The sequence below is a fragment of the Microtus pennsylvanicus genome, chromosome 1 (genome assembly GCF_037038515.1).
Source record: "Microtus pennsylvanicus isolate mMicPen1 chromosome 1, mMicPen1.hap1, whole genome shotgun sequence".
Taxonomy (NCBI): domain Eukaryota; kingdom Metazoa; phylum Chordata; class Mammalia; order Rodentia; family Cricetidae; genus Microtus; species Microtus pennsylvanicus.
In genome coordinates, this window is record NC_134579.1 from 156,016,952 (window position 1) to 156,042,418 (window position 25,467).

Here is a 25,467-nt window from a genome sequence, read left to right on the forward strand (position 1 = left end):
TGTGAAGTGAAATGACCTAGTTTTAGTGTAAATTGATCTCCACATGGATCCTTTGATTTGAGTCTGGATTATAAACTCAGTGCCTCTTGCTTAAAGAGTCATCCTGATCAGATTTATTTTCTAACCTAGGTGGATCTATTAGAAACTCCCCTTTTATGGCTGAGAATGTGCCAAATCTCATATTCTATTCTCCCTATAGATCCAGGGCCCTGACCACCCTTCCTCAAGAGAACCATGAACTTTTGTTGCCTGGTGCTCCTCCATCTCACCTTTCCTCTAAGTTTCTGTTGCTAACCTTGGGGTTCCCTTACTCTTTCCCTTGTAAGAGGCACCACCAACTGCATAGCCATGGGGTACTAAAGTGGAAGCACCTCAAAGCCCACAACCTTTTATGGTTAATGTTCCCTTTTCTACCACCTACCTTTGTAATTGAAAACAACAGAACCCTTCTTTCTCTGAGGACCCCAAGGGCCTCACCTCTCTTATAAGTACAATCTTTACTACCTACAAACCCACCTGGGAATATTGCCAGCAGCCCTTGTAGGTCCTTTTTATTTCAGAGGAGGTAGGTTGGATCCAGGTTGATGCTCACAAATATGTTCTGGGACAGGATGAATTATGTAATGCCAACATACTGAGGTCGAACTTAAGTCTGTTGGAAACTTATCAACCTCAAAGATCAGGAGAGGTATAGAGAATTAATGAAAGCTTAAAAGATATTCTTCCCAAATTGATTGTGGAGACAGGTGATATCTGGGTAAGTCTTCTCCCATTTTGCCCTTTTTTTTCTTTAAAAAAAATATTTATTTATTTATTTGTTATGTATACAATAGTCTATCTGTGTGTATGCCTGCAGGCCAGAAGAGGGCACCAGACCTTATTACAGATGGTTGTGGGCCACCATATGGGTGCTGGGAATCGAACTCAGGACCTTTGGAAGAGCAGGCAATGCTCTTAACCACTGAGCCATCTCTCCAGCCTCCCATTTTGCCCTTTTAAGTGCTCGATGTATCCCTCATGTACTCCCTTTGAGATTATGTTTGGAAGGCCTCCCTGAATTATTACAAAGCTAGATATTGGAATACCTAGAAAGAATCACTGATCCAGAACTTCTTAAATTCTTGCAGGCAGTCCTGCCCAACATCTTTGAGACTGTCAAAGAGGACCAGCTACTGTATCAGGAGAGACACCCACCAGATGAGCCAGAGATACAACCTGTTGATTGGGTTTGGGTCGAGAAATATATGGCCCAGCAGCTAGGAGGAAGGTGTACTGGACTGTTCGAAGTGATCTTGGCCACACCGACTGCTGTTAAAGTAGCTGACAAGCCTCACTGGATTCAGCAGAATCATCTAAAGCTGTCAAAATCTAAACATGTGCCTAAGGAATGGGTGCTAAGGCCACTGGGACCTACCAAGGTACAATTAACAAGGCAGGGAAAAGACCCATAATAATGCTTGTCTTTTTCCTCCTGATGTCTGCCACTTAGGGGCTTATATGCCCACCTACTATGAGTGGAGACTCATCCAAATATCTGATGCAAAGATTTTAGCCATTGCCACCACACCTGACTCTTTCTCTAACTATAAATCTCTGTGACCTAGTATAAGATTCTGCACACACCACAGGGTTGCAACGCTTGGTCTATTGTGAAAAAATTAAAAAGAGGTATGGTAGTTTACCTTGCCCCTCAGATAGAACACCCCTTTGTGAGGTGGAGGGCGGATAGCACTGTGGGGGAAGGGAATGTGAGATATTAGCCAGTGTGACAATTAATACTTGTGAGACATTTTACCCTTGGTTAAACCCAAAGATAAAGACTATTGGCTACAATTACACATCGTTAGTTTCAGGAAAAAGTATCTTTACTGTTATCGTTGACCAAAGACGGGAGGGAAAACATGGGGCCTTTGGGTGTATGTTTTAGGACTGGACTCTGACACCGAGAGTTTACTGTTCAATGGTTTCAGCCCAAGCAACCAAAATTGTAAGTGGGCACCAATAAGGTTATCAGCCCAATAATCCATCTTGGGTGCCCTCACCCAAGAGAGGACTGGTCATCTCCCACTATGCCAATCTACCTGTTAAGACACATCCTAAAGAAAACTAGAGTTTGAAGTTCTTGACAGTACCTTCAAGTTCCTAAGTGGAACTAACTCTAATGCTATTGCTGACTGCTGGCTTTGCATTAAGCCTGGTCCTCATCCTATGTAGACATAGCCACCCTTTCTTCCCAGGGAAACCAGCCTTCTGATATCAGAAAACTCATTGTGGATGAGCTGAAATCCCAACAATGCCCATGGACCAAATGGTCTCCCTCTTTAATGCAAGAACTCAAAGGCAAAGGTACCTGTTTTCACTCAGAATATTATAGCCTCAACAACTCACCATATGAGAGATTTTGTAATTCGAGCAGTCCAGTTTCTAGTTCAGATGCAGGACATAGGCTTAACTTTGTGGTTCCTTCTCATGGGTGCTGGTTTGCATGTATGACAGGGTTGAAACCATGCATCAACCTGGCTTCTACCACAGACCTGTGAATCCTTGTGAACTTACTGCCCCAGGTCTATTACTTCTCAGGAAGAGGTGGAGGTTGAGAACATTATCTTTCCCAGAGGGACATACCCAAGAGCCTCTGAGCAGTTCTCATCCCAGCCTTACTCAGGGAGGGGCTAGCTCGGTTGACAGACTTTAGAACTGCAGCTCTATAAAGGAAAACCAAAACTATAAGGAACTAGGGAGGCTGATAGATGGAGACATATTCAAACTGGAAAAGGCCATCTGTCATCTGACTGACTCCCTAGTGCAGGTGTTTCTACAAAATAGGATAGGCCTGAATTTACTATGCCTCCAGCAGGGAGGCTTATATATAACTTTAGGGAAACGATGTTATTTATGTGCTAATCATTCAGGAGTAATCAGATACAAAGAAAAGACAGGGAAGAAACAAAACAGGTTTTCTAACTGGTTTGAATCACATGTCTCATGGTCCCCGTGGCTAACATCCTATGTTTCCATGCTGATGTGTAACTTAAACATTATTTGATGTGTTTTTGGACTTTCATTAATTTTTTGTAACTATTTGCATGTGAAATCTTCAAAACATCTGAAATTGTTATTTGTCTAAGTCAACTTCCATTGTTTTTATAAAATTTTTGATTATATCAAATGTGGTTGATGCTGATTTTTCTATCTGCTTAGTAGTGGCCCAATATTTTCATAAAATTAATTCTATCTCCTACTTGATTTTGTATGTTCAAGTTAAACTTTACAGTATACAGTGTTGTTGTATTCATTTTTACTGGGGAAAAAAAACAAACTCTTTCACTATTGAGTTAGCCATAAATTTTGCCTTCCATATGTACCAGTTTGCTCTTTAATAGTGTGGCATTGGACCTAGAGTCTAAACATATGAACTGAGCATGTTACAATGGAATCATGGTAGGCCCAAGAACAGGATGATTCAGTGTCAATATTTTAGCATAAAATGTAGGCACAACATTTCAAAGCACATTTCCTCATCCTAAATTTTCCTCCTTAGACATGTCCGCTATGATCCTGTGCAACATAGAAGATAGATAATCGTGTCCAGACCTTGAATGTGTGTTGTTTCTTGTTTTTTTTTAATATTTATTTATTTATTATGTATACAATGTTCTGTCTGTGTGTATGCCGGCAGGCCAGAAGAGGGCACCAGACCTCATTACAGATGGTTGTGAGCCACCATGTGGTTGCTGGGAATTGAACTCAGGACCTTTGGAAGAGCAGGCAACGCTCTTAACCTCTGAGCCATCTCTCCAGCCCCCTGTGTTGTTTCGTGTATATTGCCTGTGAGACTACTGTGTCATCCTGTGAAGTATGACTATATTAGAAATCATCTTTGAGTAACTGTCTTTACCATCTAGTCCCCTAATTTCCTCACATCTCCTTATATCTAGGAGAGCACTCTGTCTGGTAGAAACACAAACTGTACTTTGTATTTCAGGGTCTGTTGACATTCAAGGATGTGACTGTGGACTTCTCCCAAGAGGAGTGGGAGTGTCTGAACTCTGCTCAGAGAACTTTGTACATTGATGTGATGTTGGAGAATTACAGCAACCTGCTCTCTGTGGGTGAGAACATTTTGCTTGTAGACTTGCTAACTCAAGCTTTGTATGTACTGACTATATACGTTATGAACTCTCTGTTAGGCTATCGTGAAAACAATAGGAGATTAGGGAATGCTTGGGAGTAGAAAAGAACTTTTTCTTTGTGTTTTTTTTTCTCTCTTCTCCATTTTATAGGTGTGATGCACCCTTCATTTCATTTCCATAATACATTCAGAAACTCAGTAGCATATAATATTTCCAGTTATATCTTAAAGCTCGATGTCTGTCATTGTTCTTAATATTGTTTTATTTGTGAGAAAAATTCAAGATATTCAAACTGAAAATTCTCCCTAAATATGCTGAAGATTCTGACAGGAAATAGCAATTGGAAAATCATTCCTATATTCCTCTACTGTGTATTCTCTTTCTTTACTGAGCATAGTACTGTATTAAACATGTTCATTCTTTCTAAAAATTATAGCATGGATCATGGATGGCCTCACAGAACACATAGATTATTATATGCTAGGTTGGCGTGGTCACCTGTCCACAGCAAATAAGATTGTCTTGAGAGGTGGAGAGCAAAGAGTAGCCACAACTAGGGTGCGCTAGTGAAGGAGCATGACAACAATGATAGCTTCCAATAAAAGAGTAAGAAAGAGGTGAGAATGCTTTTGCAATATTCAGTTCCTTTTGAAAGGATTCCTGATAATTGAACCTCGAATATATAGTTTCCTTGCCCAGGGATGCATTCTAAATACTGTAATTGTTAGAAGATGTGTCTTATTACACCTGGAGTATGGTTTTTACTTAATGCTAGTACAAAATGCAGTTTTATTTGCTGATATCAGATTGGAATAATCTTACAACGTTCTAAGTCTAATGAGAGTCCACGAATTAGGATTATTCTGTGATTGCTTTCCTCACATGTATATCAATGGTGACTAAAAATAAGCCCTGACTTCCCATGATAGCCCTGCTTCAAATGATCTCGAGCAGCGAGTGGTTCTGAACCTTGGTAACGGTATAGCCTTTTAGTAGAGTTTCTCATGTTTTGTTGACTCCCAACCATAAAAGGGTTTTTGTTGCTAATGTTTGACTGTAACTTTGCTACTAAGTGATGCCTTGGTTCCTAAGATCATTGGAAAAAAACATGTATTTTCAGACAATTATGACCCACAGGTTTAGAACCGCAGATTTAGAGCCTCTGATGTAATACTTGCTTTGCATCTATTACTTTTTAAAGAATCTAAATTCAGCATGAAAATATAGAATTTGTGATGCTTTTCAATAGTCCTTTAATTTTCTAAGGAATTGGGTATTTTGACTTAAATTTTCATTGCTGTACATTAGTAAGTAAACACTGTGAATCTGGAATTGGATTAAACTCTGCTTCATCAATTTCTGAGAAAAAAATATTTTAAAATAGTGGCATATATTTTAAATATACTTGGGCAGTTACCTCCGTCCCCAAGCTAATTACTGATTTCTCAGTTCTCTGCTTCAACTTCCTTGAAGACTATTACTCTGTGTTTGTGAGCATCCATAAATAACAGTGGTGAAGAAAGTTGACTACTGGGAACTATTCTAAATAGTTGCTGGTTGGCTTATCTTAAGAGAGAATTTAGGGAGATAGTTATTTATCAAATGTTTAATCTTGGAACAAGCACTATTAATGTGAACTGTATTCATTTTTCAGAGAACTGTTGCATATGTGATCCTGCCCATCTACATGTGAATAATGAAAAGGAGTCTTCTCAGTGTAATGACCTTGGCAAAGTGCTTCATGACCCCTCCACATGTGCATATTATAGAATAAGTGAAACTACAGAAAACTCTAATAACTATAGATGCAGTAATCACAGGGATGACTCTATTGACTCATCAAACCCAGATAGACATGAATGTGTGCACACTGGAGAAGAACCTTGCAAGCCTAAGGACTGTGAGAAATCTTTAAATTTGTGTTCCAACATTAATAAAGATCAGAGACTCTACACTGCAAAGAACGAGAACAGGCAGGAAGAATATGATGACCATTTTAGCTCTACATACAATGGTTTACAACAAAAATTCTGCATTGGAGAAAAACCACACCAGTGTGGGAAATGTGGGAAATCTTTCAGTACTGCCTTAAGCCTCACTGTACATCAGAGAATTCATACTGGAGAGAAGCCTTACAAATGTCAGGAATGTAACAAATCCTTCACTGTGAAGTCAACTCTTACAAAGCATCAAAGAATTCATACTGGAAAGAAACCCTACAAGTGCAACATTTGTGACAAATCCTTTACCCAGTGCTCAAGTCTGAAAACACATCAAAGACTCCATACTGGAGAGAAACCTTACAAATGCAGAGAATGTGGAAAGTCATTTCATCAGTCCTCAGCACTTAAAAGCCATCAGAACATGCATACAGGAGAGAAGCCTTACAAATGTAAGGAATGTGACAAATCCTTTGCCCACTATTCTAACTTTAGGAGACATCAGAAAATCCATACCACTGAGAAACATTATAGGTGTCAAGAATGTGGCAGGGTCTTTCATTGGCTTTCACACTTAAGGAGACATTACAGACTTCATACTGGAGAGAAGCCTTACAAATGCAATGATTGCGACAGTTCCTTTACCCACTATTCATCATTTAGAAGACATCAGAAAACTCATTCTTTAGAGGAATTGTACGAATGCAAAGAATGTGGTAAGTCCTTTCTTGACTTATCACATCTTAAAAGGCATCACCGAATCCATACTGGTGAGAAGCCTTACAAATGTGAGGTCTGTGACAAATCCTTTACCTTGAACTCAACTCTTAGAAGACATCATAAAATTCATACTGGGGAGAAACCTTACAAATGTGAGGTATGTGACAAGTCCTTTAGTGTAATATCAAATCTCAGAAATCATCAGAAAATTCATACCGGAGAGAAACTTTACAAATGTAGGCAATGTAGCAAATCCTTTAGCCAGGACTCATATCTTAGAATACATCAGAGAATTCATACTGGAGAGAGACCTTACAAATGCAGAGAATGTGGAAAATCATTTCACCAGTTGTCAGCACTTAAACGCCATCAGAAAATGCATACTGGAGAGAAACCTTACAAGTGTACAGAATGCGGCAAATCCTTTACCCAGGACTCACATCTTAGAACACATCAGAGAGTCCATACTGGAGAGAGACCTTACAGATGTACAGAATGTGACAAATCTTTTACTGAGTGCTCAACTCTTAGGCAACATCAGAAAATTCATACTGGAGAGAAACCTTACAGATGTATGGAATGTGACAAATCCTTTTCCCGTAACTCACATCTTAGAATACACCAGAAAATTCATACTTGGTAGATACCTTACAAATGCAAAGAATGTGACATGTCCTTTATTCAAATTTTGAGATTTAGAAAACAGTAGAAAATTCAAACTGGAGAGAAAAATACCATTGCAAATAATGTGGCATAGCCTTATCTGAATTCTCTGCTTAGAAATCACACTAATAGAAGCATAAAGATATGAAACTTGTGAATGTCTTTCATCAAGGTCTAAATCTTAACAAATTTCACAGGGCTTATATGAAAATAAAATTCTACAGGGAAAGTTTTGTTGTTTTTTGTTTTTATATGGTTGCATTGTATGTAAGTATTTCTGTGGACTACATGTATGCCTGGTGCTTGGAGAGTCCAGAGGAGGTAATCAGATGCCTTAAGCCTGGATTACCAGAAAATTGTGACCTGTTATATGTGTCTAGAATTGAACCCCAGTCTTCTGGAAGTGTAGTCAGTCCTTGTAACCACTAACTCATATCTCTAGCCCCTCAGAAAAGCTGTGATAAAAATACTTGGTTCAACATCTAAAAATTCATAATAATAGTGATGTGATGATGCAAACCTTTAATCCCAGCACTCAGAAGGCAAAGACAGGAAGATCTCTGAGTCAGAAGCCGTCCTAGTCTACATAGTGAGTTCATAGACAGCCAGGACTACATAAACACTGTCTAAACAACAACAAAATATCATAATGAGGACAAAATATGGTAACATTAAAAAATGTGACAAAGCACTCTAATTTTGTTGAGCACTGCAAAATTCATAATCCTGAGAAACTAAATAAAGGTATACTATATATAATCCCAACATGTGAAATTCTCTGCATTTGACTAATTGAGGTTTTTTTGTAGTGGGTTCTGCCTGTTGCAACAGAAGTTTCCTTAACGAGAAGTGATGACTACACTTATCTGTGGGTACAAGGTAAAATGTTTAGATTTTTGTGAGGGCTTATGCAGGTTTATTAAGTGGGTGTCGTAGGTTCTCCCAAGATTCATAACTGAGGAGGTAACAAGATTTCTAGTACCAGTCAGTCACGGTTTCCCGTCTGTGAAGAGGGGCTTAAGTCTGAAGACAGAGCTGTGGGTTACTACCAACATGTGCTTGCAACTGATTCAACCTTAGGGGAATTTTGCCATGGTGATCTTTATGTGGTTTATAGGCATCACAGATGGATAGGACTGTTGCTTCCCTCCTCTGGGAGCATACACGGTGCTTCTGGTAGCATAAACGCTGTTGGTCAAGGAGAAGTTCATTTATCTTGAGACATGGACTCTCGGTGTGTTCCCAGCTGTCCTATACTCATTGTGTAGAAAAGGGTAGCATGGAACTCAGAGATCCCCCTTGCTTCTGAGTGCTTGGTTTAAGGCTTAAGGTTTAAGGCATGACCTCGCCTAATTAGACATAACTTTTTCTTTTCATGTCTTGTAAATTACCCAAGGTAACTGCACCACCTAAATGACATTCATGAATAATCAAGTGTATCTCATTTCTACTGATATTAAAGACTTATATTCCACTTAATTGGAAACTCCAATTGAAATATATGTTTCCAAGTGCTTACAGCATACCAAATTACAACATAAAGTAACTAATGTAAACAGAACTCCAAGTAGAAATGAGATGGAACAAGTGATAAAATGCCCTCTTCTCTCCAGGATTAGGTCAACAGGGTTCTATCAAAACTTCAAATAAACACAGCAAAGCTATTTAAAATACTTCTTGGAATAATAAAGGAAGTTTTCCTGAACCTTGATACAACCAAAAAGAAATTATGAACTGATGAGGCCATTAAAAATATATTACCAACTATCCCCCCCTTCTTCATACACACACTGTCCACTCTCACCTCCTACCTCTATTATCCTGGTCCACAATTGTAAAAAAAAAAATCTCTCTATTGTGTTAATCTCTATTCATTTTGCTTGGGACCCACTGAGATTAACCAGGGCCATCTGTGAGACTATGAGTTTGGAGCTCTGTGTTGGAACCTGGAGGGCTCTGCAGAGTATTACAATGAAAGGCAGTGATTCTCCTCCTACAATCCATTCATGGACAATGTTGGAGACATAAAGAGCCTTTCCCTTTCCTAGACTGTGGTCTAGTATGAGGTCAATGAAGGTAAGTACTGCTACTATTAATTACTGATTACAACAGCTATATGGAGTCTAGAACATGGCATGTCTTAGCCCTTCCTCCTCTTTCCCTTCTATTCCCTTTCCTCCTCTTCCTCAGTGTTTCCAGAGCCATAGCCAGTAAGGTGTGACTCGCATTTTTACACTTGGGAACACAACCTTATTTTCTGCATCCACCTGGGAGTGAGTGGGGTAGTGTGCGGGGCAGAGGGAGTCTTAAGTTTTATCTCAAAGCACTTTTAGCCTGATTCCTAGAAGACTAACTTGTTCCCGAGTGGGTAAAATGACAAGACCACCATCTAGTCGTGAAAGCTGTACAACGCGGGATGAACTCAGCCCTGAGCTGTTAGTAATGGGCTGACAATTGCCTTCTTGACACACCTATTTTCAAAATCCAACTTCGTGAAACGTCTATCCCCACGACCCAATTACAGTATTTTGTTTTGGTTTCTCATGTCTGTGTTGGGGATGGGACTCTGGCACCTGAATTTAGGCAGTTATCATTTGTGTATGTAGCCCGGGAGGCTGGTCGTCAAGTCGAGGCTAGTCTGCCTGTCTTTTCATCTGAAAGGTTCTGAACTCACTGTGGGGTGATACCGGGATGCAGCGTCCTCCTAGATCACTTCTGCTCTAGGCTGGCAGCAAGCATGAGGGGAGCTGTGCAGAGCGGGTCCAGGGCAGCCTGACAGCTGGAGCTGTGTGGAAGGCGGCCTGAGACGGAGTGGGCGGGACGATTCCTCTATGGGACCGGGACACACAACCGGAAACAGCAGATGGAGGATGTTGTTGGCCATTGGTGAGATGTAGAGGAAGTGCGTAAGTCGGAGGGGTTAGAATAGTAACGTAAAGGAAGCTGGAAAGTGCGGTCGCTAAAGCTCGGTAAGTTGAGCTGAGGAGCCAAAGCCAGAAGTTGTAAGTGTGGATTCCCTGTGATTCCTCCGGGACCTGCACCGTGGGCAATCGCGTGTTGCTGATCTAGGTGTAGACGACGCGGCTGGGTGTCGAGGGGACGCGAAAACTCCCCGGAGCGGCAGTCGCCGAGGGGGGCGGCCTGGGAAAGTCAGCTTCGCAATGGGGGGAACCGCATCCCGGCGGCCCTGGAATCTCCCAGGTTGGAAGAGCTGCGGGGCTGGGACCCAGGGGGAAAGGGACCAGGGTGCGAGCAGTTTCTCTGCTGCTCACAAGGAAGCCAGCTGTGAAATATTGTTGTGAATATCTTACCCTCGTCGTTAAGTTTTAGATCATCTGCACTGGACTAATCCTGATTTTTTTTAACCTTCTGGTTTCCAAAATATTCTTGTGAATATTTTGTAATATTGTGAATATTTTGTACAGAGACTGGATATTGCAGAATTGCAGCATTCTGGTTTCTGTGGGTGAGAACAGTATGCTTGGAGTCTCCCTTGCTCTTCCTCAGGGCTTTTTGGCAAATTGCTCAGCATGTTTGTGCCCATTGAGAGATCTAAGACTTCCATCATGTTTGGTCCTTGATAAATTCACTAATTCATTTGTGTATAATATTGTCACTCAAATCCTTTATTTACTTTATATTTCTGCCCCTGAGTTTGAACTGAGCTGTGCTTGAGTTTGGGATTCAAGTTATACTCTCTGAAAATGCTTTCTAAATATTTGCATTGTTCTAACCCTGCATCTCAATCAGGGAATCACTTGTAGAACCCTCTCTTTTTCTACTGAGCATGGTACTCTTAGAAATTCAGATGATTTCTGAACAATCTTTTTCTCATGTGCAGGTCTCACTGATCACCCAGACCTGCTCCCCTGTGCAGCAGAACAAAGAGATCAGGAAGGGAGAGAGAGAGAGAGAGAGAGAGAGAGAGAGAGAGAGAGAGAGAGAGAGAGAGAGAGAGAGAGAGAGAGAGAAGAGAGAGAGAGAGAGGAGACAGTAGCTAAGGATCCAGGTATGGTGGAGGGATTGGCGGCAAGGGGTTCAAGTCAATGTGGAAGTGGGACATGAGATCAGATTTGCCACATTCACTTTCACTAGAAATAATTTTGAAGACATCCATGGAGACCTCATGATTAGCCTATTGTAGGCACAAGAAGACTTTCCACAGAAGAATTGATAGTGGAGTCAAAATTGTATTTGACCATACATGTGAGTGATGCTGTCCTTACTGCATTCACATCACTGATCATGCCATCATAATTGGTTTTCATTTCTATGATTTTAGTATATTATAAAAAAATGAAAATGCCTCTAGGATTATTTTCAGAATTTTGGAGCTTTGGTATTCTAGCACATTCTCTACATCTTAGTGTTAATGTCTGTTCCTGAAAATAATGCCAACAGAGTTTTTGAAAAGAATCCGGAAATATATTTACAGACTGTTGAACTTTGTGGTGATATTTTGTTTGTGCTTTAACAAATAAAGCTTACATGAATATAGAGCGGGGAGCAAGTCACTAGTTAACCATTGAGGCCAGGCTGTGGTGGAACACACCTTCAACCCTAGCACTTAGGAGGCAAAGGCAGACAGATCTCTGTGAGTTCAAGGCTACCCTGGGCTTGAGATTGATCCAGTATAAAACAGAAACAGAGCCAGGCTTTGGTGGCTCACATCTTTAATCCCAGTATTTGAGACTCATACACCTTTAATCCCAACACTATGGAGGAGGAGACAGGAAGGGATATGGCTGGGCCGAGAGAGGAATATAAAGCAGGATGAGACAGGAGCTCAGGGCATTCAGTCTGTGGATTTGTAGAGACAGAATACTCCATTCAACCTGAGGATTTCGCAGAGGTAAGAACTAGTGGCTGGCTGCTCTGTTTTCTGATCTTTCAGCTTCCACCCCCTAATATCTAACTCCAGGTTTTTATTATTAAGACCAGTTATGCTACATAACTCCATCTACACTGCCTTTCTATGGATCTCCTGTTGTCTTGTGGTCATAACCATTCCAAGTGGTTTCCATTGCTATAATGGTAATATACTGTGAGATCACCTCTAAATTTGGTCCTCTTGGTATTTTCTGGTTCTTTTCTTTTCCTTGGTACTTTCGGAATTACTTTCTGTAAGACATACAAATAGCATTGGTAGAGGAATTGCTTGGAGTCTTAGAGAAGTCAGACCTCCTTCTAGGTTGTCTTGTGTTTGAAAAGAAAATGAGGCAGTGTGCCAGTTTTTACATGTTGTATATATTCTCCTGTTTTGTCACTGTGCATGTCTGTATACTATGTTTTGTGACATGCACCTGTGTTGATCAAGGACTTTCTATCTAATGGACCATTTTATCATTTGTTAATACTGTTTACTTTGTATTTTGATACTTTTTTCTTTATTTTTCTGTCACCATTGTAATGATAATCATCAGTTGTCTTTAACAGCTGTTCATAATCATGGCATTATTTTTGAAAACTTTCCTTCTTTCTCAGTTTTTTGCACCTTTAAAAGTGAAATGAAATTTGGTAGAAAATACATGCTTTCTCAGCTGTCCTTTTTTTGAATGCTTAAATCTGTTTATGTCATTTGCTTAGGGAATAATATCCATTTATATTTCAAGAAATTACTGAAAGAAATGCATTTGTTATTATTTAGGAACTTGAGTGTGATCACTGACTGGAGAGAATTTCTGTATATTGAATTTATATTATCTTATGATCTACACTGTTGCACTTTTTAATATATACATGTTGGCCATCCGACTGCTGTTGACCACAGTCTATTAATTCATTTGCTTGTTTATTGATTGTATTGTCATTTGCTTCCTTTGTAATTTTTGGTAGATTGTGGGATTTTATCCATGGTAGTCTAAGTAGATGTCTAATAAATGTATCTGCTGTGTAGCCCGTCTCTTCATACTTTTAATTATTACCCTTTCCCTGGATGTTTTTTATTGTGCACAGTACTGTTTGTCAGTTCCTGCTGTTGTATCAAGTGTTGCCCCTTTGTGTTACTCTGCAAGGTTCATGGTTTCAGGACATGAAGTCTGTGGTTCTTTGTGTGGAGGAGAAAATTGAAGCCAGGTTCATGTTTTTCTATGCAGATAGATATTTTTCCGAATACCACTATTTGAAGAGGCTGTCCAGTCTACAGCACAAGTTCATGGTATTTTGGTAACATTCACATGGTCATTGCTATTGGGCAGGTTCTGAATCTGATGCTCTAGTGCATTGGGCTGTTTGTCTTCGTCAACTCTCATGGTACTGTTGGTTGTGTGGATCTGTGGTGTCATCTGGAATCACACAAGGATGACTGGAGCTTTGACTGTATTTCATGGGCATGCTAGAATTGTGGTTATGGACAGTTGGGAGGCACAGTGTACATTCAAGGAATGGAACCTGAGTCTATGCAAGAATAATAGGTGCTTTTAACCATCAAGCTATCTCTCTAGCACTTAATTGTTAATAGAAAATGGTATAAAACCATACTAGTCTTTTTTTTTTTTTTGTCCAAAGTTCATGGCTTCTTCAGCAATGGGTACTGATCTTTTACCTTTGGGAAGCAAACATGGGCAACAACAATAGCTTGTAATGTTTTGGGGATGTCTTGGACAGCTGTTATCAACAATTTCAAAGTAGGCTTCTTTTACCGGGTGTTAGTGGTTTTTTAGAAAATCTATGCCCTTGTGAGGAGCATTATCAATCCAGATGAGAACTCTTTATTTACACACTAAATGGATATGTATACAGACCTATATGTATTATAGGCATTTTTAGGTAGATTATAATAGTCTGATTCTTCTTGACTTCTTAGACATCCTTACTGTTATTTTACCCCGCTCCTTTTGTGTTTATATTTGTCCCTGTCCATAATTAAGTCTTCCCTGTTTATCTTTTTCCTCCTTCAGATCATTCGTTCCCTGTTATTGCCCTGCCTGTTATCTTCCCCACACTTAACAGTGGTCTCTTTTTATTTTCCTGGTTACTGCAGTCACTCCAGCTTATGGATTCACATCTGAAGATTAGGAGCTAGGAACTTCCTATGAGAGAGAACACGCAATGTCTTTCTGGGTCTGAGTTACCTCACTCAGTAAGATCCAGCCATTCAACTTCAAAGCTCAAGATTTCAATTTTTACAGGTGAATTATGTTTCATATTGTATATGTACCATATTTTCACTATCCATTTGTCAGCTGAAGGACATTTAGGTTACTTCTCCTTTGTGGCTATTGTGAGTAGAGTGGCAATGAACAGGGCTGAGCAAATATCTGTGGAGTAGGAGGGGGTTGAGTCCTTTGAACATATGCCAAGGAATTGAACAGCTACGTCATGTGCTTGACTTCTTTAACATGAGGATTTATTTGTTTAATTGAGGATTCTCTATATTGATTTCCAGAGTGGCTAAATATATTGTTCAAAGAGTGTGTGTTCTCTGTGCTTTTTGTTTTTTATGTTGCTGCTGTTTGGATTATTGGTAGTATTCTTCCTTCCCTGAGATATTGCTGTTTGCTTTTTTTTTCTTTTTTTTATTGCTTTATAAATAATACCATTCAAAATTTACACCTCCTCCCCTCCTCCCATTTCCCTGCCACTTCTCCAATTCACCCTCTCCCCAGCCCCTTTAGTGCTAAGAGAAGGCAGGATACCCTGCCCTGTGGGAAATCCAAGGCCATTCCTCCCTCCCCCCCATCCAGGCCTAGGAAAGTGTGCATCCAAACAGACTAGGATCCCAAAAGCCAGTACATGTGTAGAATCAAATCCCAATGCCATTATTATTGGCTTCTCAGTCAATCCCCATTGTCAGCCACATTCAGAAGGTCCAGTTTTATCACATGCTCGTTCAATCCCAGTCCAGCTGGTCTTGGTGAGCTCCCATTCGATCAATCACACAGTCTCAGTGGGTGGACGAACCCCTCACAGCCTTGACTTCCTTGCTTATCTTCTCCCTCCTTCAGCTCTTCATCTGGAACTTGGGAGCTCAGTCCAGTGCTCCAGTGTGGGTCTCTGTCTCTATCTCCATCCATCGCCGGAAGAAGGTTCTATGGTGGTATTCAAGATATTCATCAGTGTGGCTCTGGGAGAAGGCCAATGCAGGCACCCTCTCCTCTACTGCCCAAGGACCTAGCTGGGGACATCCCTTTGGACACCTGCCAACCCTAAAATGGCTCCATTAATTAAGATATCTTCTTCCCTGCTTCCATATCCACTCTTCCTCCATCTCAACCATCCCACTCCCCCAAGGTTTCCCCAATCCTCCCATTCTCCCTTCTTTCTCCCCCTCTCCCCTTCCCTCCACTCTACTCCTACCCCCATGCTCCCATCTTTTGCCTGGTGATCTTGTCTGCTTCCAATTTTCAGGAGGATCTATATATGTTTTTCTTTGGGTTCACCTTATTATTTAGCTTCTCTAGGATCATGAACTATAAGCTCAATGTCATTTGTTTATGGCTAGAATCCACTAATGAGTAAGTACATACCATATTCATCTTTTTGGGTCTGGGTTATCTCACTCAGTATAGGGGTTTCTATTTCCATTCCATTTGCATGCTAAATTCAAGATGTTATTGTTTTTTGTTTTTTTTTTCCGCTGAGTAAAACTCTAATGTATATAAGTGCCACATATTCTTTATCCATTCTTCCATTGAGGGGCACCAAGGTCATTTCCAGGTCCTGGCTATTACAAATAGTGCTGCTGTGAACATAGTTGAACAAACGCTTTTGTAGTATGATTGGGCATCTCTTGGGTATATTCCCAAGAGTGAAATTGCTGGATCCTGAGGTAGGTTGACTCCCAGTTTCCTGAGAAACCGCCACAGATTTCCAAAGTGGTTGCACAAGTTTACATTCCCACCAGCAATGAATGAGTGTTCCCCTTATTCCACATCCTCTCCAGCATAGGTTATCATTGGTGTTTTTGATTTTGGCCATTTTGACAGGGGTAAGATGTTATTTCTCAAAGTTATTTTGATTTGCATTTCCCTGTTTGCTAAGGATGTTGAGCATAACCTTAAGTATCTTTTAGCCATTTGAACTTCCTCTATTAGAATTCTCTGTTCAGTTCAGTACCCCATTTTTTTTAATTGGGCTATTCAGAATTTTAATGTCTAGTTTCTTGAGTTCTTTATATATTTTGGAGAGCAGGCCTTTGTCTGATGTGGGGTTGTTGAAGATCTTCTCCCATTCAGTAAGTTGCCTTTTTGTCTTAATGACAATGTCCTTTGCTTTACAGAAGCTTCTCAGTTTCAAGAGGTCCCATTTATTCATTGTTGCTCTTATTGTCAGTGCTACTGGGGTATTAATTAGAAAGTGGTCCCCTGTGCCCATGTGTTGCAGACTACTTCCCACTTTCTCTTCTATCAGGTTCAGTGTGGTCAGATTTATATTGAGGTCTTTGATCCATTTGGACTTGAGTTTTGTGCATGGTAGTAGATACGGATGGATCTATTTTCATTCTTCTACAGGTTGACATCTAGTTATGCCAGCACCATTTGTTAAAGATGCTTTCTTTCTTCCACTGTATATGCGAAAATAGCTCCTTTGTCAATAATCAGGTGTTCATAGGTTTGTGGATTAATATCTGGGTCTTTGATTCGATTCCATTGGTCAATGTCTCTGTTTTTATGCCAATACCAAGCTGTTTTCATTACTATAGCTCTGTAATAGAGTTTGAAGTCAGGGATGGTAATGCCTCTGGAAGTACTTTTATTGTATAAGATTGTTTTGGCTATCCTGGGTTTTTTGTTTTTCCATATAAAGTCGATTATTGTTCTCTCAAGGTCTGTGAAGAATTGTGTTGGGATTTTGATGGGGGATTGCATTGAATCTATAGATTGCCTTTGGCAGAATTGCCATTTTTACTATGTTGATCCTACCATCCAAGAGCATGGGAGATCTTTCCATTTTCTGGTATTATCATCAATTTCCTTCTTCAAAGACTTAAAGTTCTTGTCAAATTGATCTTTCACTTCACTTTATGCTATTTGTGGCTATTGTGAAAGGTGAAGTTTCTCTGATTTCCCTCTCTGCTTCTTTATTCTTTGTGTATCAGAGGGCTACTGATATTTTTGAGTTGATCTTGTATCCTGCCACATTACTGAAGGTGTTTATCAGCTGTAGGAGTTCTTTGGTAGAATTGGGGGGGGGGGGTCACTTATGTAGACTATCATATCATCTGCAAATAACAAAAGTTTAACTTTTTCCTTTCCAATTCGAATCCCCTTGATCTCCTTATGTTGTCTTATTGCTATTGCTATAACTTCAAGCACTATATTGAAGAGGTATGGCGAGAGTGGACAGCCTTGTCTTGTTCCTGATTTTAATGGAATGGCTTTAAGTTTCTCTTTATTTAATTTAATGTTAGCTGTCGGCTTCCTGTATATTGCTTTTATTATATTTAGGTATGACCTTGTATCCCTAATCTCTCCAAGACCTTTATCATAAAGGGGTGTTGAATTTTGTCAAATGCTTTTTCAGCATCTAATGAAATGATCATATGTTTTTTTCTTTCACTTTATTTATATGATGGATTACATTGATAGATTTTTATATGTTGAACCAGCCCTGCATCTCTGGTGTGGGCCCATATTTCGATATGGCACAAAAGCCATTTCCCCTGTCCAAGCTGATCATGTAGCTCTGCAGAGAAGCTAGCTCTGCAGACAAGCTGTCTCTGCCCTTAACAAAGGCCAGGATGCCTGTTCCTAGCTTCTTTTGTTAAAATGTGGATTACCTGAGAAGAGGTGTTTGACTGAAACTGATGACTTAGGAGTTCAGATGTTTGGTGCTTCCTTCCTTTTGTAATTTGGAAGGTGTCTTATAGAGATGCTAATTCAGGGCCTACCTTACTGCTAGTTGCGGATGTCACTTGAGCCCAGGCACCTGGTTGCCTAGGTGATGGCGTGTGGGTATATAAAATGTTTGGAGAATAAACGGAGATTCTGGCCTTTTCCAAGATGACGGTGTAAGCTCTTAGTGTCGGTTCTTTTCCTCGCGACTCCGTTCCAGCCGGGTTAGGGAATCAGAGAATCTATGTTGGACCCTCACGGGCCACGACAAAATTGGTGCCAGATAACGTGGGGCTAACCACTGAACCCCAAGATTAAAGACAACTGCAGCTGACCACGGAACCCCGAGACGAAGGATGGAGGAAGAAGTACGAAAAGGAACGCGGTGCTGACTGCCAAACTCCATGACCCCGGAGAAGGGACAACACGAGAGAGACTGTGAATGCTGACCGCTGGATTCCAGAGGGAAACCGGACAAAGCACGGAGGAGAACACCAGGCTGATATGCGTTCCCCAAAAACCCAGGAAGAAGTGACCGGACGTGAGGAATCCGCGAGAAAAAAAATCGGTGGATGTGTGAGTAGTGAGCGCTCAGAACTAGAGATGTAAAATAGAGAAAGAAATGTAGAAAAGCGGGACAAAATTTAAATCGGGAGTAAAAATCTGTAAATAAATGAGATGTGGGATAAGGAAAAATTATTCAGTTATATATGTTGGTAATTTGGAATGGAGCAGAACAATGGCAGAGATATTGAGAATCTGTAAGCGTGATAGGTACAGAATTGCAACTTTTATTGCTTGCTAAATGAGTAGGAAAGGTAAGAAAAAATGACTTTTGGCCCAAGAATCACCAAATTACCGCTGAGATTGAGGTGCCACGTGCTCACAGTAGCCAGTTAATCTAACCCACCTGTAAGTAAAAGGCAAGGAGGAGCAAAATTAAGTTTAGAGAGCAAACTTAACCTCACACAGTCTATAGAACAGAGGAGAGGATTCAGAAATTCTCCTAATTTTATGATTTACAAGTTAAAATAAAAAATAGTTAAAAAAAATCCGCCCACCAGAGCTCAGGAAGGCAGTCTAACAAAGTGAGCCTATGTCCTACCCCCTGCCGTGCGGCGCAGCTTCAACTGAAAGAAAAAAGCCAGGTTTAAATTAAAGTAGCCTCTGAGATAAGCAGGTTAAAATGCTTTTCCATTTCACAATTTTGCCTTTTTGTCAAAAGTCTGCTGTTTGTAGGCAAGTGAATTCGTATCGAAGGTGGATTGATTTCAGTACTGTGCCTCTGTAGTAAAGTCAGAGATTGTGATGCATTCGGAAGTTCCTTGATTGTACAGGATTTTAAGATTGTTCAGGCTAGCCTGAGTTTTTGTCTTTTCTCACAAGGTTGAGGATTGTTTTTTCAAAGTCTAAAAAATTTTGTTAGAAATTTAATGGACATTTACATTAGATCTGTAGATTGCTTTCAGTAACATTGTCAATTTTGCTATGATTGGTGCTATCTTTACAAGAGAATAGGAGATCTTTCAATTTTCTGATGGCTTAAATTTCTTCCTTCAGAGATTTAAAGTTCTTGTTATACAGGTTTTTCAATTTGTGTGATTACAGTTACTCAAAAATATTTATGGTATTTGTGATATGTGTAGAGGAGATACATTTGAGTTGTTTTAAGAGTTGCCTAGGTAATGGCGTAATGTGTCGTCCCCCGTCCGTGTGCCCCCCCCTCTCAATTTGGTGTGGGTATATAAAATGTTTGGAGAATAAACGGAGATTCTGGCCGTTTCCATGGTGACAGTGTAAGCTGTGTCGGTTCTTTTCCTCGCGACTCCGTTCCAGCCGGGTTAGGGAATCAGAGAATTTATGTTGGACCCTCACGGGCCACAACACTCTGGGATGAAGCCTGCTTGATCATAATGTATACTTTTTTTGGATGTGTTCTTGGATTCGGTTTGCCAGTATTTTATTGAGAATTTTTGCGTCAATGTTCATGAATGAGATTGGTCTGTAATTCTCTTTCTTGGTTGAGTCTGTGTGTGGTTTTGATATCAGGTTTTATGTAGCTTTATAAAAAGAGTTTGGCAATGAGTCTTCTGTTTCTATTATGTGAGACACATTAAGGAGTAAAAGTATTAGCTCTTCTCGGAAGTTCTGGTAGAATTATGCATCAAAACCATCTGGTCCTAGGCTCTTTTTGGTTGAGAGGTTTTTGATGTCAGCTTCTATTTCCTCGCGACTTATACGTCTATTTAAATTGTTCACCTGGTCTTGATTTAATTTTGGTGGATGGTACTTATCTTTAAAAAAATGTTAATTTCTTTTACATTTTCCAATTTTGTGGCATACAGGCTTTTGTAGTAAGACTTAATGATTTTCTGAATTTTCTCAGTGTTTGTGGTTATGCCTGCCCTTTCATTTCTGATCTTGTTAATTTGTGGGTTCTCTCTCTGCCTTTTAATTAGTTTGGATAGGGGTTTGTCAATCTTGTTGATTTTTTTTTTCAAAGAACCAGCTTTTTGTTTCATTGAATCTTTGGATTATTTTCTGTTTCTGATTTGTTGATTTCAGCCCTCAGTTTGATTATTTACAGTCTTCTACTCCTCCTGGGTGAGTCTGCTTCTTTTTTTCCTAGAGCTTTCAGGTATGCTGTTAAGTCTTTAATGTGAGCTTTCTCTGTTTTCTTTATGTGGGTACTTGGTGCTATGAATTTCTTCTTAGCACTGCTTTCATAGTGTCCCATAAGTTTGAGTATGTTGTTTCTTTATTTTCATTGAATTCAAGGAAGACTTTAATTTCTTTATTTCTTCCTTGACCCAGGTGTGGTTCAGTAGGTGACTGATCAGTTTCCCTGAGTTTGTAGGCTTTCTGTAGGTAGAATTGTTGTTGAATTATAACTTTATTCCATGGTAATCCGATAAGACACAGGTGGTTACTAAAAATTTTTTTTGGTATCTGTGGAAGTTTGCTTTGTTACCGATTATGTGATCAATTTTCGAGAAAGTTCCATGAGATGCTGAGAAGAAGGTATATTCTTTTCTGTTTGGGTGGAATGTTCTATAGATGTCTGTTTTGTCCATTCGATTCATTACATCTGTTAGTTCTCTTATTTCTCTGTTAAGTTTCTGTCTGGTTGACCTGTACATTGGTGAGAGAGGAGTGTTGAAATCTTCTACTATTAGAGTGTGGGGTTTGATGTGTGATTTGAGTTCTAGTAATGTTTCTTTTACATATGTGGGTTCTTTTATATTAGGGGCGTAGATATTCAGGATTGAGACTTCATCCTGATGAGTTGTTCCTCTTATGAGTAGTGTCCTTCTTCATCTCTTCTGACTGATTTTAGTTTGAAATCAATTTTGTTAGATATTAGGATAGCCATACCTGCTTGTTTCTTAGGTCCATATGATTATAAAACCTTTTTACAACCCTTTACTCTGAGGTAGTTTCTGTCTTTGAGGTTGAGGTATGTTTCTTGTAAACAGCAGAGTATTGGATCCTGTTTTCGTATCCGTTCTCTTAAGCTGTGGCTTTTTATAGGTGAATTGAGTCCAGTGATATTAATGACCTGTGGTTGTTAACTCTGGTTATTTGTTTATTTAATTTTTTTGATGGTAGTGTTTGTGTGTTTCCCTTATTTGAGTTGTGCTGGTAGAGGGTTCTCAGATGTCTGTGTTATTATGGGTATTGTTGGCTTCGTTGGGTTGTGGTTTTCCGTCTAGTACTTTCTGTAAGGCTGGGTTTGTAGCTATGAATTATTTAAATCTGTTTTTGTCCAGGAATCTCTTGCTTTCTCCATTGATGGTGAATGCAAGCTTTGCTGGGTATGGTAGTCTGGCCTTGCATTCCATGGTCTCTTAGTTTCTGCAGCACATCTATCCAAGACTTTCTGGCTTTTATGGTTTCCATTGAGAAGTCAGGTGTAATTCTGATAGGTTTCCCTTTATATGCTACTTGACCTTTTTCCTTTACAGCTCTTAATATTCTTTCTTTATTCTGTATGTTTTGTGTTTTGATTATTATATGGTAAGGGGATTTTTTTTTGATCCAGTCTATTTGATGTTCTGTATGGTCCTTGTACCTTCATAGGAATATCCTTTTTTAGGTTGGGACAGTTTTCTTCTATAAATTTGCTGAATATATTTTCTGGGCCTTTGAGCTGTAACTCTTCTCCTTTATTCTACCCATATTATTCCTTGGTTTGGTCTTTTCATGGTGTCCCAGATTTCCTGGATGTTTTGTGTTAAGAATTTGTTGGATTTGCTGTTTTCTTTTTTTTTTAACTTTTTTAATATTTATTTATTTATTATGTATATAATATTCTGTCTGTATGCCTGAAGGCCAGAAGAGGGCGCCAGACCTCTTTACAGATGGTTGTGAACCACCATGTGGTTGCTGGGAATTGAACTCAGGACCTTTGGAAGAGCAGGCAATGCTCTTAACCACTGAGCCATCTCTCCAGCCCGATTTGCTGTTTTCTTTAATCAATGAGTTTATTTCCTCTATAGTATCTTTAGCCTCTGAGATTTCTTCTATCTCTTGTATTCTGTGGGTTATACTTTTCTCTGTAGTTCCTGTTCGTTTACCCAGATTTTCCATATCCTCAGTTTGTGTTTTCTTCATTTACCTCCATTTCAGTTTTCAAGTCTTGAACTGTATCCATTACCTGTTTGATTGCTTTTTCTTGGGTATCTGTGAGAGATTTATTCATTTCTTCTTACTTTTTGTCTTCTCATCCATTTCTTTAAAGGAGTTTTCACATCCTGTTTAAGGATCTCTATTCTTTCCATAATGTTACGTTTAAAGTCGATTTCTTCTACTTCTGGAATAGGGTGTTTAAGTCTTCTTGTTGCATGATCACTGGATTCTGGTGTTGTCATGTTGCTTTTCAGGTTCTTGGAGGAATTCTTGCATTGGCATCTGCCGATCTCTTCCTTCAAATGCAGCCAGAAGAGTCTTGGCGTCTTGGTCCAATCTTTGCTGTGACTGACTGTGTACTTGGGGATTTTTCTTGGTCTGCCCTCTCTTAGGACCAGTTGGTAGTGGAGCTGGCTGTGGTGATGGATCTAAGGACCCCACAGATGGAAAGGAGTGCCTTCTGGATGGATCTCCTCAGTGCAGGAGTAGGAACTCTTCCTGGGCCAAGGACCTCGCGGACATTAGGGCAGGCTTGGGGGAGGCAGGGTCCTGTGGAACAAACAAAGAAGCCCCTGCAGCAGGAGCTGGAGGGGCCCTGTACTCTGTTCCCTGACCATCAGGCTGGGCTGACACACACTTACCCCCCTGGATGGATCTCTTCAGTACAGGAGCAGGAACTCTTCCTGGGCCAAGGACCTCGCAGACATTAGGGCAGGCTTGGGGGAGGCAGGGTCCTGTGGAACAAACAAAGAAGCCCCTGCAGCAGTAGCTGAAAGGACCCTGTACTCTGTTCCCGGACCGACAGGACAGCTGGGCGGGCACACACTTACCCCTCTGGGGATGGATCTCTCCAGTACAGGAGCAGGGACTCTCGGTGGGCCAAGGACCTCGCAGACAAAAGGGTGGACTTCTGCCGTTTGCTTCTTTCCCAGTTCTCTTGTGTTTATCTCTACTTCACATGAAATTTATTATGTCCCATGTTCTCATGGATAATTCTTCTGACTCTCCAGTGTATGTTTTGCCTCTAATTTATTATCTTCAGTGCTGCATTAGTGAAATCAATTGTGCTAATTCCAGACTTCTTGAAATACACTTAGGTCTACACCAATTTTAAGAGAGTATTTTTCTAGTTGCAACAATCTTGTTGATGGTGATTTTTTTCTAAACTTTAAGGGTTGTTCCATGTTCTCCTGGATTTGGGATCATTGTCTAGACACCTGCTTGGATCTTTTCATGTGGTTTGACATGTCTAACAGCTTTCAGTATTAATTTTTGTTCTTTCTTTTTGACCTCTCAATGTGAAGGTCTAGCAAGCCATCTATTCATTGCTCCTGAAAGAGAAACTGGAAGAAGAGAAGCAGTAAGAAATGACTGATTCTCCAGTTAATCTGTCCCAGGTCAGTGGTTGTGTCCTCTCTTTTTCTACAATTAAAAAAAAAAAAGTTTGAGATAATGTACATCCTAATTTTCTGATAATTTTTTAAACTTTGATATAAAAAGTGTTGCAAGCAAACAAACAACAAAAGTCACTTGCTAAATCTGACCAGACCCAAAGACTATACAACTCAATATACTGTTTTGCAGTTAGAGTAGTCATTGGGAGCAGAAGCTCTGCAGCCTCACATGGAAATTTTTTCACTCTCTAATATATTTTTATGAACTTATCCAACACACTCAAAACAGATAAAAACCAGTGACAGAATTAGAACTAGAAATGTAATTACATTTATATCCTTTTTCATAACTGCCTCAACCCCTAATATGTAACCTTTCTTACTGTCTATTTTCCATATTCTACTTTGCCCACATGTACATGGTTTCCATAAATATCTATTATTGGCTAGATTCTCTATATGAGGGAAAACATGGCTTCTTTCATTATGACATTCTATGACTTCATTATTACACTTTCTAAGTCCAACCATTTTTTTTGTAGATTTTCATTCTATTTTTCTCTTCGCCTGAATAGTATTCCATTTTATATGTATACCACTTTCATTATCCATTCATCTGTTGATAGACAATTAGAATGATTCCAGTACTTTCCTAAGGTGAATAAAGCAGCAGCAAACATGGGGTGTAAATAGATTTTTAGTGGGGTATGGACTTCTGGGTATATGCCAAGAACTGAAATAGCTGAGCTATATATATATTTCATCTCTAATTTTTTAAATACTCTCCAAACTGATTTCCACAATGACTGTATTAATGTGTATCACAACCCTCACACACATCCACACACCAACAGTCAATGAAGCTTCCTTTCTCTCCATATCCTCTCTAACGTTTGTTGTCAGATTGGTTGATGACAGCTATCCTGCCTCACTTACGGCAGTATTTCAATGTAGTTTTAGTTTGCATTTCCATAATGACATTTTAGTGATTCCACACATTTTTTTTTGTAATATTTATTGGCCAATTGTCCAGTCTTTGAAAAGTTTCCATTCAGTTAGTTTTCCTATTTGTTGATTGGTATTTCTACTTCCTTGGATTTCTATAATTCTTGATAAATTCTAGGTATTAGCTACTATCCAAAGTACCACTCATACAGATTTTTTCCCCCTTCCTGTGGGGTGTCTGTGCTCTGCTGTTTTCCTACAGAAACTC

General features: G+C 39.7%; 2 protein-coding genes across 2 annotated transcripts in view; both read left to right on the forward strand.

Annotated features, from left to right (window-relative positions):
- Positions 1–9,749, forward strand: part of LOC142859771 (uncharacterized) — a 60,576-nt gene extending 50,827 nt beyond the window's left edge. The window contains 4 exon segments of the mRNA XM_075990164.1: positions 1,128–1,418; positions 3,986–4,112; positions 5,788–7,521; positions 7,524–9,749. Of these exon segments, the coding sequence (XP_075846279.1) occupies positions 1,128–1,418; positions 3,986–4,112; positions 5,788–7,521; positions 7,524–7,573 (2,202 nt within the window). The 3' untranslated portion in view covers positions 7,574–9,749.
- Positions 9,750–10,434: 685 nt separating this feature from the next.
- Positions 10,435–25,467, forward strand: part of LOC142832944 (uncharacterized) — a 776,034-nt gene continuing 761,001 nt past the window's right edge. The window contains exons 1-2 of the mRNA XM_075943776.1: positions 10,435–14,586; positions 15,403–24,257. Of these exons, the coding sequence (XP_075799891.1) occupies positions 24,228–24,257 (30 nt within the window). The 5' untranslated portion in view covers positions 10,435–14,586; positions 15,403–24,227. The remainder of the gene's footprint in view (positions 14,587–15,402; positions 24,258–25,467) is intronic.